This window comes from Achroia grisella, unplaced genomic scaffold, assembly GCF_030625045.1.
Source record: "Achroia grisella isolate CSIRO2021 unplaced genomic scaffold, CSIRO_AGI_Agris_v1 utg1847, whole genome shotgun sequence".
In the NCBI taxonomy this organism is placed as follows: domain Eukaryota; kingdom Metazoa; phylum Arthropoda; class Insecta; order Lepidoptera; family Pyralidae; genus Achroia; species Achroia grisella.
Window position 1 is genome coordinate 1,300,635 of NW_026712687.1, and position 21,085 is coordinate 1,321,719.

The 21,085-nt window shown below is 35.9% G+C and overlaps 1 protein-coding gene across 1 annotated transcript; it reads left to right on the forward strand.

Moving 5' to 3' along the window:
- The first annotated feature begins 16,565 nt into the window (after positions 1–16,565).
- Positions 16,566–20,742, forward strand: LOC131841578 (uncharacterized). The gene is made up of 4 exons (XM_059189898.1): positions 16,566–16,677; positions 16,762–17,004; positions 17,059–18,061; positions 20,739–20,742. The coding sequence occupies exons 1-4, from the start codon at positions 16,566–16,568 to the stop codon at positions 20,740–20,742; spliced, it is 1,362 nt and encodes a 453-aa protein (XP_059045881.1).
- The last annotated feature ends 343 nt before the right edge of the window (positions 20,743–21,085 follow it).

The following is a 21,085-nucleotide window of genomic DNA, read 5'->3' on the forward strand; positions in this document are numbered from 1 at the left end:
GCGCCATCTCTCGGACCACTCTTAGAGATTTTGATAGGTAGTGACGATTTTGGCAGGGCACCCATTCTAGGGTTAATGAGATCAAATCTGAGGTTTGAACTGAGGTAGAGGTATGGTACGCAGAGAGGTACAGTACTGGAGTACTGAGTAAACATTTGATGACCTACGTAATGCGTGCTTATTTATTTATTCTTTCGCACATAAAATTGCATACGTGGTCCACCACGTTAATCCCTGATGGCATACATACACATACATGTATTTGATTACGCCAACATGTGATGAACGTAGCACCACTGATACGTTGCCATTCCGGGTGACTATCTTAATATCGCAATTTTTTTAAATTATATTCATTAATAGTACCAGATAAAATAATAATAATAAAAACCATCATCAACTTTATTTGTCTCAAATAATAAAACATTATAATAACATTTAGAAGTATTTTAGAAGTCATAATCGAGATAAAATGGTCTATAACTCAGGGCAGTGAGTCCTTTACTATTCTGTTATAGCCTTTATTAGTAACTTAATACAATAAAAGATCGACGACGACGATAGCACTTAAGTTCAAAACTGTCCTCTACTAACAAAGTAAACATAAAAATTCTACATTACAGAAAACAAAAATTTCTTTACTAAATAAATCTATAAGAATTTTTTTCTGATACGCGCGATTTATTTCCCAGTCTCGTTAACGTAGAACCTTGAGCAAATTGAAAATAGAAAAGAAAATGGCGTCCATTCCAATTGACTCCATTATTCTGCTTGGCTAATTTTTCATAACTACTCTATTAATTTCTGTCTTTTAATTTAACAGTTAACTGATATGATGTTTTAAAGTTAGTCAGTTAATTAGTTAGTCCTCAAGTCGTTGCATTCTTACCCGAATGGGTTTGTTTTTAATCGAACTCAAAAAGGGGGATATTCCTTGTTGACTATTTCTGTGTCTATTACCCAACTACATCGAAGCAAAATGACGTGCTGTGATTTTGTTTATGTAAATTATAAAATTCTAGTAACATTATTAATATACGGGTTTTAACATGAATATTTTTATGGTAAATAAAGGTATTTAAAGGTAAGTGCAACCTAGACGAAACATCATGAGAGGTCTCTAGACGTTTCGTCTAAATTGCACTAGCCACGAGCTGACTGTGAGAAGGGAGAGGTAAATTTACCATTAAAATATTCGTGTTAAAACCCGTTTAACTATATTAATAACCAGCTCTGTCCGTAGTTTCACCCATATGAAATTTATAGCTTAGGTGTTATTTTGATCTATAAGCTATATTATTGTACAGTTTCATAAAATCCGATCAGTAGTTTTTGCGTGAAAGAGTAACAAACATCCCATCTATACATCTATATTCACAAACTTTCGCATATAATATTAGAAAGATGTGTACTAAATGCGGAAGTTTAAAAATAAGTATTCTCCGCAAACGAATATATGGACATTTTTATATAACAAATTTATAAATAACTACGACAAAATCGGGGGTAATAGTTAGTGTATTACATATTTGTAACGTAGCTATTTTGAGAGTGGAAATATCCACTGAAAGTAGACCTCTCGAAGTTACGTCTCACGTCGTCGTCACACAAGAATACTATTTGTTATAAAGATGGATTGTAAGTGACAAGGTGTAAGGAATTTTTACACTAAACGCAATAGCATGAGAGCAACGATATTTTTTAAATAAAAAAATATATACTTTTTAAATATGCGACGCTGGGGTGAGTTTTAATATAATTTATATTAAAGATGCAATTATTGAGAGTCCTGAAATTTTTGGGAATTTTTTTTAAGTCCTATATCCTCGTTAATAATGTACTGCTTTTATTAAAAAGTATCTTAAAAATAAACTACTTATAGCTTTTGAATAGATACTTAAATATTCTATTTCTATTTATTGAATTTCTTGCTTACGCTTAGTTAGTTCGGAACAACTGGTATCTATTTAAAGTTAAAATATTTTTACTTGTACATAAAAATTTAGCTCTATAATTTTTGTTATTGTTTTTTTTAACTAACAAAAATGTTTGAGGTATATGTTTCTGATAATAATATTGTCATTAACCAGGCCAAATCTCTATCTAATAATATGACAAAAGGAATAATATGAGACAAATGTAAAAGTGAGTTCAATTTCGTATTGGACTTACCACACCGTAATAAAATGACATAAAATTTGTAAAACAGTATTATATAGACATCTTTTTATAAATGTATTAAGCTGCAAGTAAATACTAATTTTCTATAAAGATTTAAATATACATTGGTATTTTTTTATATATTTTATTCCGCAGGTGGCTGCACTCGCACGCTCCGTTCGTTGTGAATAGTCATTAATCTCCAGAGACTTTGACATTATTACGTCATAAGGATTCCGCCTGTCAGCGTGCCACAAGGTGAAATACTGCGACGGTACAAAGCTAATGTAAATCAAAAGACTGTATGTACTCGTTATGTAATAATATTTCATATTTAAAATAGAATAATATCATTATATTAATACGTGAAGTTAAAACTTTGTACCTTTTTTTTAATAGCACAGGGGACAAAATAGCTTGCGGCTCACCTGATGGCAAGTGCCGCCATCGCAGCATTGCCGGCCTTAAATTAGTACCTCTTTTTTATGAAAATTGCACGGACGGAGGAGTATGAAATTGGACACTTATACTTTATACAGAGGAGTGCAGAATGCTATTATTTTTTAAATTATTCATAAAAAAATCTTTATATCAAGAACTAAAAAAATATTAACAGAATATAAACATAGTTTTTGACAATAGAAGCTTAATAATAGTTCAAACTTATAATTAAAATTAGTTTTGGTCCATTTTGACCTATGGAATTTTGATTGGAATTATGACCATTGGGCGACCACTAGTATACATATATTAAATATAAATGTTTATTTATGTAATTGGAACATGAAACACTCGACCCGATGGTAAACGGTAATCATCGCCTATATATGTACATGAACAGTACTACGGTCAACTCACTTCACACCATCATTGTAGCACCAGTTACATCATTCAATTGTTGCCATTTCAGAAGACTAAGATGTGACAACATACTCAATAAATTCAAAAATTTTTAACACTAAAAAATAGCTATAATATTCGTGAAGATAATTTCCATCTACAAAAGACTTCTTTGTCTATATTGAAATTTTATCCGGTCTGGGATTATAATATATTTTGTTTATTTTATCTTATTTAAATAAATATGTATGTATATTGTAATATGGGGTATATAAGATATAATTAGGTGGCGGGTACTTTTAAGTCGATATGTTATATGGCAATCAGTCCGGAATATACGCTTGACGGATAAGCTTCGTTTTATTACTGCTTATACATACGGATACGAACATTATATATATGCAGTTCATCTAAGCATACATATATAATAAAACACTTCCTTTGCAAAAAAGCTTACTATAAAATTGAAGAATTCGTTAACGATAATAATGTTTTTGTAGAAAAATTTTAAATACATAGCACTGACAATATTATCTGATTACACTAATAATGAGTGCGTAGCGATTTCTATGTTGATTATCGCATGCCTCTTACTTGTTACACTGTAATTATTTATATAAAAAAAACATCTATTAAAAAGAGCAACACACAAGTTTCTTGCTCATTCTTCTTGTGATGAATCTGCATTCCGAATGAGTGGTAGAATCAAAATATGACTATTCAAAAGTGCTTGTAATGAGTTTATTTGAATAAAGATTATTTCTATTTCTATTTCTATTTCTAAGCGTGTTTAGTTTAATATATTATCATTTACATATATTTTAGTTCTTGTTATACTCATTATAATTTTCCTTCGTCATTAGTATATGTATGTTTTTTTTCTTTTCTCCTACCTGTTCGATATTTTATTGCCTTGAAAATATTGCTTTCTCAGCTCACAACAATAAAAATACAGTAAAAAATGGACATTATATATGTATGTGGTAAAAAAATCGCTTACTGCTTACCAGTCGCTTCAAACAATAGTTTTTCCCAAGTATGGTGAAAACTCAACAAACTTGAACTATTCCACGATGCAGTTTATAAACTATTTGCGAAGTAGCGATTAATGTTTAAGTAGTTCTTTCCAAAATGCTACAATGTACACTAATTGTGTTATACTGGCTGTGCGCCAACAAAGTGTAGCCAATTATAACCCATTTAGATTACTTAAGGGAGCACTGGCTTGATAATAATAATATCTCACGACAATTTACACAGCGCCATCTAGTCCCAAGCTAAGCTAGTCATAACTTGTGTTATGGGTACTAGACAACTGATGCAAGTACATAGATATTTTTTTTGTAAATACTATATAATACTATGTAATAATATATATTATACATAGAAAATATCTACACCAATACAAACAATCATACTTATGAATGCAAATGTTTGTACCGTGCGGGAAATGGTACCCGCGAATATTGTAAAGCGGTGTGCTAAAGAGCTAGATCATTGCACCCGTCAGGAGTAATGTAGTATTACTCCTAATAATAATACGCTTAAGTTTTATATACCACAAATTTAAAAGAAGAAGAAGAAAGAAAGAAAGAATATTTTTATATTTAAAACGGAGCCATATATGAGAATTGAAGTTGGTAATCAAATGGCAAACCTGGTGGAGTATGTACCCTGTTAGTTTGACCTCCACGCGGAAACCATCGTGGTAAATTCCAGGTCAATTTATCACGATGGGCTAACTGACCTGACCTCATGATCATCTTATCATCCTCCACTGGTGCCCGCCAGAGTAAACCGGTAGCGCAGGCGGCTGCACTATTTCATTATCATATAAAAAAAATACTCCAAGAGTAATGTAGTGATGTTGTTACATTATGGATGTAGACTTAAAAACGGTCGGAATTTAATCAACAATAGAGAAGGTCGTACGTAACGCTTCCAGTAGCGGTAGTCAGGCTTCTGCGCAGAATATGTCACACTTGTGACGACACAAATATTCTGCGCAGAATGCGCTATTTTCTTAAAGAGTAAGGTATTTAAGAAAATAATATAAATCCATTAAATAATAAAATGTATATAAATTGTAATGTGAGATAATGCAGTTAAATTACAAGCATGATATCTTTATTAAATTGTCTAATTTCAAATTCCTCTGGAAAGGCAACGCAGTGACTCCTACGATACCGAGTGGTAACACAGGAGTCACATGATAACGTGATGTCCGTGGTGCTGCTCATGTATTTAGACGACGGTCACCGTCCGGCCGTCAGCTTATTTGCCATTCATTACTTCTTCCATTTGCTAGAACAAGGCTTAATTAAAATTGACTTTAAACTTAGCAAAAGCACTTAAACCGTCAACTTAACTAGAAATAGAATTGTCTAATAAATATTTGAAGTTGTTTTTAACCTCTGCTACAAAAAGTTTGCACTATGCCCCATCCAGTTTGTTATCAGTGTATATTTATAAATTGTACAATGTTTTTTTTTAATTTGTGTCGGTCAGATTGGAACTCACGATCGTGTTGGCGTAAGTTGAGTCAATGAGATTTGAGCCATAACGATCAAATTATTCTTTGGTGAATATCTACATTTGCTCTGTGAATATTTATAGTTTTTTTTAATGAAGATTAGAAATAATCTTTATATCGTACTTTATGAGAGCTACTACATGACCTTAATTATTTGAACCCTGAAAAATATTACGTATTATATAATTGAGTAAACTCCCATCTTCATCACTTACTAGGGTAATCATCACTCAGAGGAAGGAGGGAGGTAGAGGGAGGGAGTTGACAAAAGTCATGAAACTCTACCAATACTACTTATTACTACTGTGGTGAAGAAGTATTTGTACAATATCCCTGAAATACAACGAATTAAAAAAAACATTATGGGAACATATCATTGTTAAAACCACAAAATATTTTGTTTTAACAAAATATCATTGTTTAGACAACAAATTTGGTCTTGTCCCTTTTATGTTGATGCTATATACACAAATAAGGTCTAAGGGTAGGTAAGTACTATAAACCAAAACATTTGTCTATACAACGGTTTGTCATTTGGTTTCAATCCAGGTACAAACATTTAGTAACATAAAAAAATATATGATATTTCCATAAAACCAAAACTACAGCTTGCAAACAGTACTATTTTATTGACACACCAGCTATTCAAACTCTATCAAACATATTATTTAGGTTTCATGTATAAAAATTAATTGTTCGCAGTTTCTATTGTTTCAAATTTGTACCTAACTCAGACATATCCTTTCATTGTAGGTTTTGGAGGAAAAAAGATTTCGCTGATACAATCATGAAAGTCAGAACCATTGTGTCAAGACTGTACTAAAGAAGAAACATATAAAGCATATAATAATAATAATCTTTATTTGTCTCAAACAAAAACTTTTCCCACAATACAACTGTTGCCCATACAATAATATAATTTAAAACTAATGAAAGAGACAAAACGGTCTATAACTCAGTGAGGGCAGTGAGTCCACCCTCTCTGCTATTCTGTTATAGCCTTTATCAGTAAAATAATACAATGTGAGATCGACGACGACGATAGCGTATTAAGTTAAGTTCTAAACTACAACTAACAATTATATAAGACTTAGGTCCGAATAGAATAGAATAGAATAGAATAGAAAATAATTTATTCAAATAAACTTACATTGAAGCACTTTTGAATAGTCATAACATTTTTTTTTTAATCTACCGCTCATTCGGAATGCTGACTCATCACAAGAAGAACAAGCAAGAAACTTGTGTGTTGCTCTTTTAAATAATTTATTCTTACTTACAATTTAAGTTTAAGTGTGTGAATACAAACCACCGATTAGCACTAATTTAATGAAATAATAAAATAGAAAAAACATTCAATATACAACAACTGGTAAAACAATTAATAAGAGAAGATAAGTCATAGTGATTAGAGCAGACCAGTCCACACAAGCGTGCTGCTGCTGCCGTTCAGGAGTATGACGGATGAGCCAGCCACCACTGCGCTCGACCATATTTTAGGGAGCCCAATGACCCGGCCCACCACGCCGCCACAAATCTGGACATTTTAGTGAGCATGACTACTCAAAACACCAGACCCCGTCATAGCTACTCACAATTGCCATGTGATGGTGATAGTATTCAGATTTCACATAAGAATGCATGCGGCAATCAATACAAAAACCGCTACGCTTTCATATTTCTAAAATAATTGAATCAAGAAAGCAATGAGATAAACAAATTATAACGTTGTATGTTAATAAACTAATTATTTACTTGATAAAAAACAGCATCAATTATATCTGCATGTAATAAATAACTTACAAAGTTTACGGTTGAACAATATGAATGGTAATTATAATATTAAACGCTTCTGGTTGGAGGCTACAAAAATGTTTATTATAGACTATAATTCAATGATAATTTATAAGCGCCTACGGTCACTTTAATTGAATATCTTAATGAACTAAACTAAACTAAAATAAAGTCTTATATGCATTTTTTGGAAATATATGGAGATCTTTGGGGGAGGCCTGTGTCCAGCAGTGGACGTCTTCCGGGCTGCGATGATGATGATATGCTACTAGCTGTGCCCGCGACTTTGTGCGCGTGTTATAGTGAAGTTGACCAAATTAAGAAAAAATATTCAATATTCTAACCCAAATATCAAAAATATCGATACAATACTAATTCACCTATCGACCTCTTACAACCCTTTTTTCTTTATTTATATTCAATTAATAATTCCCTTCAAATAAGTTTCAACCTTCTAGCTTTAAAAATTTTAATGACAATGCTTCCATACAAAATTTCATCTCCCCTTTCAACCCCTTACAATCCATTTTTCGCATTAAAAAGTAGCCTATGTCTTTTCTCAGAGTCTAGACTATCGGTGTACCAAATTTCATTTAAATCGGTTCAGTAGTTTTGGCGTGAAAGCGAGACAGACAGACGGAGTTACTTTCGCATTTATAATATTAGTTAGAATATATAAGTGGATAACACTTAAACTAATAAAACAATCATATTCATAAATACACATACATTTGTATCGTACGAGAATCGATTCTCAATTCTCGCAGCCTTCAGAAGGGAAGTGATATTAAAGCTAGAGGCCATCAACCCATCACACACATTAATTAAATGATATCTGTATTAAATGGACTAATTAGGCGTAAATATGCTATTGATACCTAATTGCTAACTATACAATATTACATGAAGAAGATTTCAATCGACAGCCACTGTAGACTAATGGTTTAGCATACCGCCTTGCTTCCGATGGTCTCAGGTTCGATTCGCACGGCACAGACATTTATATTCATGAGTACGATTATTCGTATCGGTCTCGGTATTTTCTATATATAATGTGTACATATTTACGAAAAAAAATTCTATGTATTTGTATCAGTTGTCTAGTACCCATAACACAATTTTTAACTAGCTTAACTTGGATCTAGATGGCGCTGTGTGAATTGTCCTGAAATTATTATTATTATTTCAATGACATACAGACGTACGTACACATAATTTTTTTTTATATATATGCAACAACTACAACGCTTGCTATTTCTACCTAAAGGTTACCTGGTAGAAAATGCCATGTGTCATTAAGCTCGCCTTTTTTACGCGTGTTCTTGTACAATAAAGAAAAAGAAATGAAATGCATCCTTCAATTTTTTTTTATACTACGTAGGTGGCAAAAGAAGTTTACGGCGCAACTGATGGTAAACGGTTACCGTAGTATATGGACGTCTGAAACACCAAGGGAAACAAGTGCGCTTTACCGACCCTTAAGAAACCTTATACCCTTCTTAAAAAACTCCTTCAATATACGCTGGCAAAACACCAGTGATGGGTTACAGTATGAGCATACAGTCAGGTCAGGTATCCTATAATGGCGAAGTCACCAGGAATCAACGAAGATGAAGGAAGACTTTCATCAACATCTGATGATAATATCGGAGGTAAGCAGTTAATTGGTACAACCCTGATGAAAATGATCATAAACACAGTTTCATGATATATTTTTGTTGGTTATTCAATATGTATTTATTTCTAAGAAATTATGACATTTTAATAATATATTATTATTTATGCAATGTAATAATTCAACACGCTGTAAATATTTAAGAATGTAACAGAAAGAAATGAATAGATTTTTATGTAATTTCTATGGAACCAATCTATAAGAACATCCGTTTATTAAAATTTAATAAAAATTTTTACACTGTACAATCATATCGAAAAACTACAAATGCATCTTTCATTATTTTTTATATTATCTAGATTAGGATTTATATTATCTAATACAATACCTAATGGAGCTCTTGAACAACCTGCGTGGATACAGATGTGAAGATTTTGTTTCCAACTCTAAAAAATATTTACCTGTCTACGCAAAGCGACGGGCAATTACTAGTTAAGCAATTAGCGATTACGTTACGTGAATTAAGACATCAACTTCTGAATTAATAGGTGGTTTATTAAGTTATAATTATATGTGTGTTTGAGTGAATATGATTAATGGTATCATAATTATAGTATTTATATCAACTAGTATCGTCCAACGACAACGTTCGCATATCCATAGAGTATTAGTATAAAATAGAATATATACAAAGGTATATAATTATTATAATTAAGTAGGTATTTATTAGATTTACATATATATTAAAGCCGAAAATAAACCATTGAGTATTAAACTAAATATTGTACCAAGGAGGCAAAACACGTCCGCACTTATATATATTTATTCTCAGACAAAAAATAACGTACCTACCCTATTTTTCTATTGATGATAATGAAACGGTGCACCCGCCTGCGCAAATAATGCCTAGGAAAATAGAAATATACTTTTACGTTGAATACTATAAACATAAAGAAAGCGCAGTTGTCATAGGAAAAAAAATGAATAACCCTTGAACCATTAACACAGTGCCATCTAGTCCCATGGTAAGCAGAGTTGTGTTATGGGTACTAAACAACTGATATAAATACTTAGATTTTCTCTTTTTGTAAATACATATTTGATTTACATAGAAAACACCCAGACCGATACAAATAATCATACTTATGAATACAAATGTTTGCACCGTGCGAGGAATCGAACCCGCGACCATCGGAAGTAAAGTAGGGTGCTTAAACCGCTAGACCACCGAGGCCGTCACAAAAAAAGTTAACCAATTAATATTATCATAACTGTAATTGTAACTTGATATGTGGGATAAGTATTATTATGTTATGGAAGGTGAGCAACACGTTGGTCCTCACCAATATGCTGCTCACCTTCATGATGGAGGACTACTGGCCCAAGGGGGTGGTGTATCGGCGCTACCGTAGCAGATACCGATTGATTCGTCAGTGCCGTGACAATTTTATATTAGTAACTAGCTTTTGCTCGCGGCTTCGCTCGCGTTAATTTGTCCCCTTAGGGGTGGAATTTATCAAAATCCTTTATGCTTTATGCATGCAAAGTCTCAGGCCGATCGGTTTAAAATTGACAAAGTTTCATACAAACTTTCATCCCCTATTTTATCCCTTTGGGGGTAGAATTAATCAAATCCTTCTTGGCGGATGCTACGTCATAACATCTACCTGCATCCAAATTTTAGCCCGATCCGTTCAGTGGTTTGGGCTGTGCGTTGATAGATCACTACGGTGGTGGTTGATCAGTCACCTTTGAGTTATATATATTTAGATAATAATATATATTATAATTAATATAATAATAATTCAGATGTATGTTAGTCTATAAGGTATTTACAATATAGGCCATTAGTAATCTGAAATAAATAAAAAATTATTACCCTTTAGTTGTGAACCCTAAAACAGACAAATTACCTTCGCGTGTTTACACCTATGTCCCTTTACAACTCGGAAACTAATTATTTTCATGTCAAAGCGAGCAATAAACATAAAATATAGCAGGTTGAGGCTTTTAGTATTCAATTAAAATGATATTTGCCTGTCAGATTAACAGAGTAATGGTATCTTGAGGGGCATTTGCTAAATCTGTAATTATATTTCGAGGATAAAAAACATAATCAAGAATTAATTTGGTTATTAATTGACTGGCCCCGAGTTTGCATGTGAAGGAGATCATATAACTATATGAATGTATTATACATATATTGAACCGACTTGAAGAAATTCTCGAAATAAATAATTATAATAAATAAATAACCTTGGACAAATAACGCTACGCAATCTAGTCCCACGGTAAACAAAGCTTGTGTTATGGGTACTAGGCAACTGATATAAATAATTTAGATTTTTTTATAATAACACAGCATCCAGATCATATTTTATCTTAAATTTTATTTATTTGTATAGATAGATAGATAAAAAGCTTTTTCTTTCCAAGTTTACACTATTTAAATCATTGTCCTGCAAAAGTTCGTAAAGATTATCATTAGTAAGATTACATTAAAAAAAAAAAATTTAATATAAATTACTTATTTTTATATTTACTAACTACTAATATCATAAACGCGAAAGTCTGTAAGTACAGATAGATGTTTGTTACAATTTAACGCAACACTACTGAATGGATTTTAATGAAACTTTACAGAATTATAGCTTACCTATACATCAGAAAAACACATAGGTTATAATTTAAAACGATATATAAATTCGGGAAAATATAATAAGTGTGATGCAGACGAAGTTGCGCGGCTAGTATAAAATATTTTTACATACCATGGAATTTTTAATATATAACGATAAATAAGTACCCATAGTGGTTCTTTTCTAAATCTGCAAAGGATGTTGTCCCACAGTTGAGCAACTTGAAAGGGTACAACATAAAAGCGGGGAATCTGTAACAATGGTGAATGAGTAATTTGTTTTGATATAATTCTGCAAATTGACAATGTTATTATGTCCTTCTAGATTCCCATTAGGATCAAGAAACTAGCGCGCACTTTTATAACCTCTTATAACTTAATTAAGGTATCATATCGTAAATTTTATCTTTACGCCCTTCAGTTTTACTTTCATTTCCCATTCAAGGCGACCATTTATCGCCTCCGTGGAGCATTTATTTTTTATTACAACAGAAGCCAATAGTATTTAACTGTCCATACAGGATCCTTGTTAAAACGGTACCTCCCCGAACAATCTCTAGATGGTCGTAATAAACGCAAAAACATCGAACGAAATTGCACCTTAATCACTAGTTCGTCGGTAAAAAATGCATTGACAATTAAATTATTGCTTTGAATTGTGTTCGGAAATTCCTGACATTTCGTATCCGACACGGCGGCGATTCAAAAGGGACTTGACTTTTATTGTCTCAAGTGACATCAGTACAGCAATCAATTTTAACTTCTACGAACTACTTCATAAAATACATTTTACAATAGCCGTACGGAATTCATTGATTTATTTTTTTAACTTCTCTCACGTCAATGAAGAGGCGCCAGCAACCTGTTTTCTACTTGTTTTTACTTATTTATTTCTCCTTTATCGATGTTTTGTTTCGATTGAGTCGGCTCATTTCAAGAGTTAAGCAAAGCCTCTTAATCGTAGACAGTGGAATGGTTTAATGAACGAATATTAATTACTTACTAACGAGATGTGTAATTTATTAGAGAGATCTACACTCATATTTATTATTGGACAATAAATTGCAGGAAACAACAGATCTCTTTATATCTTCCTTTATTTTTTTATTACAATTTTTTTTTGACAAACAAGGGCTAAAGTCACACGCTCGAGTTTAAGTTTTTTAGCTCGACTTCGTCAGGTTATGAGTTGAAAATTTGTTATATATTAGTTAAAAAAATAAATATATATTTTAATCATCCATTATCTATTATTATATATATTATTAGTATCAAGTTTGCAATGTGTAATTTTATAAAAGTTGCTAATTAATTATTCTATACGTAACAAAGTTTTGTTTATATTTAGTTTTTTAAATTCATTTGCCACAAAAATCCCGCGGGTCTCAACTCGCGACCGTACTATGAAAGTTGCAAACCTACGAACCACTGGGATCTATCCTGTGTTATTAGTTTTACAAAATAATATTTTGTGAAATAAATTCATTTCAATTTGCACGCTAGACGGAGCTATAAGTAAAGCAAACATCAAATGAAAACGAACGCTAGAATTAATAAAAGGAATATTTAACTACCCTATCTATCGATAACACGCGTGTATGATTAAAATTTCAAGCCCATTGCAGATGTGTTCAACTCTTTGTCAATTGGGACGCTTGTATAATAATATCACAGGACAATTCACACAGCGCTATGTAGTCCCAAGCTAAACAAAGCTTCTGTTATAGGTACAAAACAACTGATATAAATACATAGATACATTTTGGTGATAAATACATAATATACAAAACACCCAGAAAGGTACAAACAATCATAGTCATTACCAACACAAATACATATAAAGGTTGGTATTGTGCGGGGAATAGAACCTACTACCATTGGAAGTAAGGCGATGTGGTAAACCGCTAGAGGTTGTTATTATTTTATTTTAATATATATTAAAAAGTGCGAAGTGGCAAGAGTTCCACCAAGAAGAGCGTGGCTCTTAAATTATGAATGAACATGTCAAAAAGTAGATGCTGTTCAAATTTAACGTTTCCTTATGTGTGTATTTCATACAATATACCTTCTTTTTGTATGCAATACATACAAACAGTATACAAAAATAATTATTATCAATCACTAAGTTTCATCATCCTTCAGTTTTGTGTACACAGATAACAAAAGAGTGATGAACTTGAAATGTTTGAATGGATCTTCATAGATTGTATCTAAGAATATCTCGATCAGGCCAGTTTTAAAACAAAATGCATCGAAATCTGTGCATTCGTTTAGAAGTTATGCCACAGACAGAGACAGACACGTCAAACTTATAACACCTCTCTCTTGGGAAAGGGGATGTCAGGGGGGAGTAATGTGAACTGATTAGACTTCATTGCTAGCAATATATGGAATATTGCTAGCAATGTAGTCAGGTTCAGTCACCAGGTTGAACTCTACGCGGTTCCCCTGGAAACCATCGTGATAAATTCCTGATGAATATGTCACGGGGCTAACTGGTCTGACCTCATGGTCATCTCGTCATCCTCCATTGATGCACCAGCGTATACCGTTAGCGCACACGGGTGCCCCATTCCATTATCATCCATAAAAAAACAGCTCTCGCAAAACCGTGGGAACTTAGAAAAGGATTTTATATCTGGTTCATTACGTCGAGATTTTTGCAAACAAGCGCAGACTAGAGCGGATCGTTTGAAAATAAAACTGGAATTCAATACTTTTGTGGTATTTCCGCTTTCAGGCCCGGTATTGATTACACTGGCATCATGAACTTCGACAAATACAATTATTTTGCGCACCATTTGTTACTTGCAAATCAAAACTATACCGAATAATGTATTTGAAATGCTTTCATAAATAATAGCGTCCGTTCTACATGACAGATCACGATATTCCATTTTATATTTACATCTGTTAATATATTGTTTTACTGTAGTGTACCGAATGGTTCAGAAAAGCGTAAATTGTGTATGTATGGTTTCTGTTTTTTGTTTAGTACTTTGTAAGAATTAAGAATTAAAGTACATACCAGTCCCATTGTATCTTAAAACTAGTAACTATATCACTTTATCAGTGATTAAATTCCCTTAGCAGCACTAACTGAATAGGACCTATATGTTTTTTTTTAATAATAATAATAAGAAACAAAGTAGAAATGCAAAAGGTTATAGAAAATAAACAGATTATAAATATTCTTACTTCAACGGCCTCGGTGATCTAGCGGTATAGGACTTTTGCAAGGAAAAGACCCTGCGCAAGGATGACACGCAAAATCGTGAAGCGTTCCACATTTTTTAAACCTAGCCTGCTTTCGGCTGGAGAGGACCACAAAATCCGCTCCTCCAAAGTTGCCGGTCCCAAGCCCGGATAAATAGCGAGGGTCTTTGTATACAGTATATGTATGTATATTATAAAATAACTTACAAGTAGTGTCATATTTATATTAATATATCCTTCTTCTCTTTCAAACTATCATATTTATTTCAATCAGCTGCACCTAGTAGGTGAGTCTGCAGCACATATGTATATATATTGTATCAATAGTGTATTTATAAATAAAATGTGCCTGGGCAAGCACCAGAACTAATTATAGCCTTCTTATATATACTTACCTATATACTATTAAATTTAAATAGCTTCCTGCACCTACCTGCGCTAAGGCCTGCGCAGTTGAGCGCCGTAAGCGGGGAAGACGGGATCCTGGGAGGTTGAGTCAATCGGAGGTCGGAGCAGTTACCTCCGGGCGACAACACGCCTCCTTTGGCCCATATTTCTGGCGAAACGGTCGCCTGAGCAGCCAGCCACTGCTCGGGAAATGGTCCAGTGCTTTACCGTCACAGGAGCACGGCGAGGAGTGGGAAGGTCTCTTCGGAGAAGGTAGTCGGCCATGCTGACGGGGTAAGGCACTGTGGAAGTTCTCTAGCCGCAGTTGTCCGAACTCCCGATGTCGCGCAAAGACGCCACCTTTCTGCTCCTAGATCCACTCGAGAAGATCCTGGTGCCATTGCGGCATCCCCATTTGCGGGCTCCGAGGAGGGTGGGACATCGAGTGGACGACTTTTAAATATTCTCACAATATGGACATCATCGATGACATTGAGAAACTGCTTGAAGGAAGTACCTTGGACGAAAATGAACGCCAAGAACTTTCATCCGATGACGGAAACTGTTTGGAGATGGTTGTTGAGCCTACAGGGACGGATGACCTAGGTCTAACGCCCAAAAAGGACTCAAAGCCAAAACCAAAACGAAGGAGGTTAACAGGAGCAGCGCGGAAACGCCTAAAACTGTTAATAGCCGCCAACATCAAGGCTGATGAAGCTTTAGAACTCTGCCGGAAGCCAATGCGAGACCAGCCCTCAGAGGTAAGATCCATCAAGCGCCCACGGTCAGAGGAGGTGTCCCCAAAGGAGCATACGCACAAAGCGCCTCGCGTGGCGCAGCCGACGCCCACCGGGAAAGGTACCCAGGCAGCGGAGACTGCAAAGTCACCAGCGCCTACTGTACCTCAGACACCTAGAGTCACATACCAGGCACTTGCGACACCAGGTGGCTCTTCAAGCCCAATGGTGTTTGCACCAACAAGTGTCACTAGTAGCTCAACTAAGCGCTCTACGAATACGGCCCACCAGTTGCGAACGCCTGCACCCAAGCAGCGCGTAACGACTACAGGGACGAACGTAAACGCAAAGGAGGAAACTGCAACCTATAAGGAAGAATACCCACACCATCCGAAGCGGCGAAGGGCGTAGACACCAACGCCAAACCCGCCAGAGGCAGCTTTCCCCAGCCAAAGGGGACCTCGCAGACGAGGATCCCCAGTTTTAAGACGGGACGGAAAGATCGCGGCAGGAGCGCCACAGCTTCCAATCGCAACCCAAAGGGACGCCCACGTCCCACAGGGAAGGCGAAAGGAAGCTGCTAACACGCCCACACGCAAGCAATGTATCAGAGCCAACATTGTCCAGGTCAACTTACATCATGCTATGGCAGCAACAGCGGTCATAGAAAACCTCTTCCGCAAAAACGACCTGGACCTTGCTCTGATACAAGAGCCATGGCTCAACAAAGCCACGCCTTTAGGCCTCAATGCCTCAGGTAATATTCTTTTTAATACCACTGGCACTAAACCTAGAGCATGCATTCTTTTTAATAAGAAACTAGATTTTCTGACTGTTCCAGAACTATGTACAGATGACCTAGTGACAGCCTTCGTCAATTTCCCTGGATGCACAGGGTCAAAAGTACTGGTCTGCTCTGCATACCTACCTGGACATGATGAAAACAACAAAATCATCAAAGACCCGAAAACCGGCCTACAGCCTGTGGTGGAATACGCCCGTAAGCACAAGGCCGAACTCCTCGTGGGCTGCGATGCAAACGCCCATCACACAAACTGGGGAAGCTCTGACATCAACACCAGAGGTAAGTCACTTGATGATTTTATACTAACCAACTGTCTTCAAATCCTAAATACAGGGTGCACACCGACGTTCGTCACTGCCACAAGACAAGAGGTACTAGATATAACACTCGCGACCGACAAACTGGCCGAATATATCACTCATTGGCATGTCAGCAATGAGAACTCCATGTCTGATCACAAGCACATCAGATTCACAATTGAGGCTGCAACAGACTCAAACCCCATACTCTACAGAAACCCAAAGGCTACAGATTGGCCTAAATACAGAGACAGTCTTACAAGCCTAATTGCGGACCTTCCGAAGAGTATCAAATCTCCTCTAGAACTAGAACTCGCTGTGGACATACTTCTAAGTGGCATAATAAGTGCCTACCAGAACAACTGTCCCATCAAAACCAAAACCGCCAAATGTAAAACACCCTGGTGGAATAAGAGTCTAGAAAAGCTGAGGAAGAAAACTCGCAAATTATCCAACAGGGCTAAAAAGGGACCTTTCGAATGGGCCCAATATAGTAAAGCCCAAACGGAATACTACTGCGAAATTAGGAAAGCCAAAAGAGCATCATGGCGTGCTTTCTGCGAGGAGATAACTCAGACTCCCCAAGGATCCAGATTACACAAAATGCTTGCCAAGGCGCCAAATAACCAAATTGGACTTATGAAAAGGCCCAATGGTACCTATACGACATCAGAGGAAGAAACTCTACAGCTGCTATCTACAACCCACTTCCCTGGCTCGGTTCATATCTCAAGAGATAAGGAGAACCCTCCAAGCTCACATCTACAAAAGCCCAACCATGAGGCGTGGAACAGAGCTGCGAGGATTTTTCGACCAAAACAAATTATATGGGCTATAAAATCTTTCAAGCCATATAAATCATCGGGAGAAGATGGAATTTTCCCAGCCCTGTTACAACAAGGGCTTGACATCCTATCTCCCTATCTGGTAAGAATATTTAGAGCCAGCTTTGCCTGGGGTTTTATACCAGAACCATTAACGAAGGTCAAAGTTACCTACGTACCGAAAACCGGTCGAAGAGACTACTCGCAGCCAAAGTCTCACAGACCTATAAGCCTAACCTCTTTCATAATAAAAACCATGGAAAAGGTTCTGGACCAACACATTAGAGCTACAATCCTCGAAAATGCTCCCCTGCACAGGAATCAACATGCCTACCGCAAGGGACATTCCACAGAGACCGCCTTGCTCGAACTCACCGACAAGGTCGAGAAGGCCTTTGAGGACAAACAAATAGCTCTATGTGCATTTCTCGATATTGAGGGTGCTTTTGATAACACGCCCATAGAGACCATCTCACAGGGACTCATCCGCAAGAAAGTGGATGAAACCACCACTCAATGGATCAAAGCAATGCTCTCAAATCGAACCATTAAAACTACTCTTCACAACAGTACGTTAGAAATCCGACCTACCAAAGGATGCCCTCAAGGAGGCGTTTTATCGCCACTGCTGTGGCTACTAACGGTAGACCAGCTCTTAGATGTTATGACCAAAAACCAATTTGAGGTACAAGGCTACGCAGACGATTTAGTAGTCATGGTCAGAGGGTTCTGTGCAACAACAATATCAGACCGCATCCAAAGAGCACTAAACATCATAGTTAAATGGTGTAAGGAAAATGAATTATCAGTAAATCCTGATAAAACAGTAATTGTTCCGTTTACAAAAAGGAAGAAACTTGACAAACTTGTCATGCCTAAAGTAAATGGAAGAATATTAGAGTGCTCCAAAGAAGTCAAGTACCTGGGCGTAACCTTCGACCAAAAACTGACATGGAACACACACATAGACAACATAACTCAAAAGGCGAAAACATCCCTAGGTATAAGCCGACGGGTAGCGGGGCCCAGATGGGGAATCAACCCCAAAATTGCCCTATGGCTTTATACAGCAGTGGTGAGACCACTTACCACCTATGCCTGCGCAATCTGGTGGAGGAAAACCCTCCAATCCACAGCTGCCACCAAGCTAAACAGCCTACAGAGAATTGCTTGTCTGATTATTACAGGAGCCATGAGCACCACGCCGGGAGCAGCTCTAGACGCATTATTGGACTTGACGCCCCTTCCTCTATTCATACAGGAAAAGGCGAAAGCCAATATGCTCAGAATAAGTTCCCAAAGGAGGATATCTTGGCATTCCCTGGCCATAAAAACTATACAAGACTCGATTATGAGTGATCCTATTCTGGGAATGCCTGAAGACAATATGGCACCAGAGTGTAACTTTGTACAATATTACAAAATCGAAATATCTGGAAGAGACGAATGGCAAAATAACCATACACCGTCTCACTCAGAGCATGACCTAGTCTGGTTTACAGACGGGTCCAAAATAGGAGATGATGTAGGATGTGGAATATGTGGTGTAAAACCCAAAATCTGCAACTATATAGGCTTAGGAAAATACGCCTCAATCTTTCAGGCAGAGACTTACGCCTTAATTAGATGTCTGGAAGTAATCCTAAGCCTCAACTACATCAATCAGAACATATACATTTATTCGGACAGTCAAGCTGCTCTACTAGCACTTAACTCGTACGAAATCCGTTCTAAACTTATTAGAAACTGTATCCTGCTACTAAATGAAGTAGGAAGCAGAAATAATATTATACTGAGATGGGTCCCCGGGCATTCAAATATTGAAGGCAATGAGAATGCCGACCATCTGGCAAAGTTAGGGGCAAAAACCGTCCAACTGGGCCCCGAACCCTTCTGTGGTGTGCCTCGTTGCCTAAAACTGGGACATCTCAAATTAATAACCAAACGAGAAGCACTGAATCACTGGCAAGAAATGCCAGGATTAATACATTCAAAAGACCTTATATCGGGCTTCTCGACCAAATACTCCAATAGATTACTACAATTGAGTAAAAACAACATATGCATGATGACTAGGGCCCTCACAGGACACTGCAAATTGAACAAGCATATGGCTAAGCTAGGCCTATGCACGACAAGTATCTGCAGATTCTGCCAAACTGAAGAGGAAACGCCGCTTCACATCCTATGTGGTTGTAGCCCACTCATGCATAAACGAAATATCTCCTTTGGAAAGTTTACACTCTTTCCCGAGGAGATAAAAACGATCGCTCCTAAGAATATCCTTCAATTCTTGTCCCTGACGGGTCTAGGTAGCGAACTCTGAAAAGGGCGAGCACAATAGATCTATGTAGGTCGCAGTGCTACAGGTGCTACACATCTGACAATAGCCCAAACAACCCAATAAAAAAAAAAAAAAAAAATAGGACTTTTCTTCTGATACTCGCGGGCTCGATTCCGCGCACGGTACAAACATTTCTATTCATGAATGATTGTTTGCGTGGTTCTGGGTGATTTCTATATTATTTAAAAGATATATCATTGTTTTTATATCATGGTCCTAGTTATGGGTATAACACAAGCTCTGCCTACCTTGGGACTAGGTAATGTTGTGTGAATGGTCCAGGCATATTATTATTAAATCTTTGGATATTACACTGACGACTGACGCCCACGATGTACCACACTTGATATAAAATAACTAACATATCTAAAAATCATTTATTCCCGAACTCACAGACAGACAATCCTGTTTAATATTGCATACGTATCTCAAGATAATTCTCGAACGGGATCTGTACACCTGCTCTTTTGATTTATAAAATCAACCAGTTTTGTTAGGGTTATCAGCAAATGTTATAACTTACCATCATATTTTTTATATTTCCAGGTAAAAAAATTAAATCTACTCCAAAAAGATTTCTTATTATGTATGCGCCTATGTGTTACCCAAAAGCATTGCTAATTATTAACGAATTTTTATGTATTTTTTTAAGCAAAAGATTTCGTGCTTATTTGGTATTAAATTTGTAACAAAATAATGTACCTACATACCATCGTATTATACAATATAATATATATATTTATATATGGTGTCTTTTTTTAGTTGCATATGTAAATTAAGTTTCTGTATATAAGATAAGTTAAGTTAGATATTGTATAGCAAAATATATTGAAAAGTGCATTTGTGACAACCCTAAATATGGTAAATATGTGATCACTCCAGCCTTTTTATTA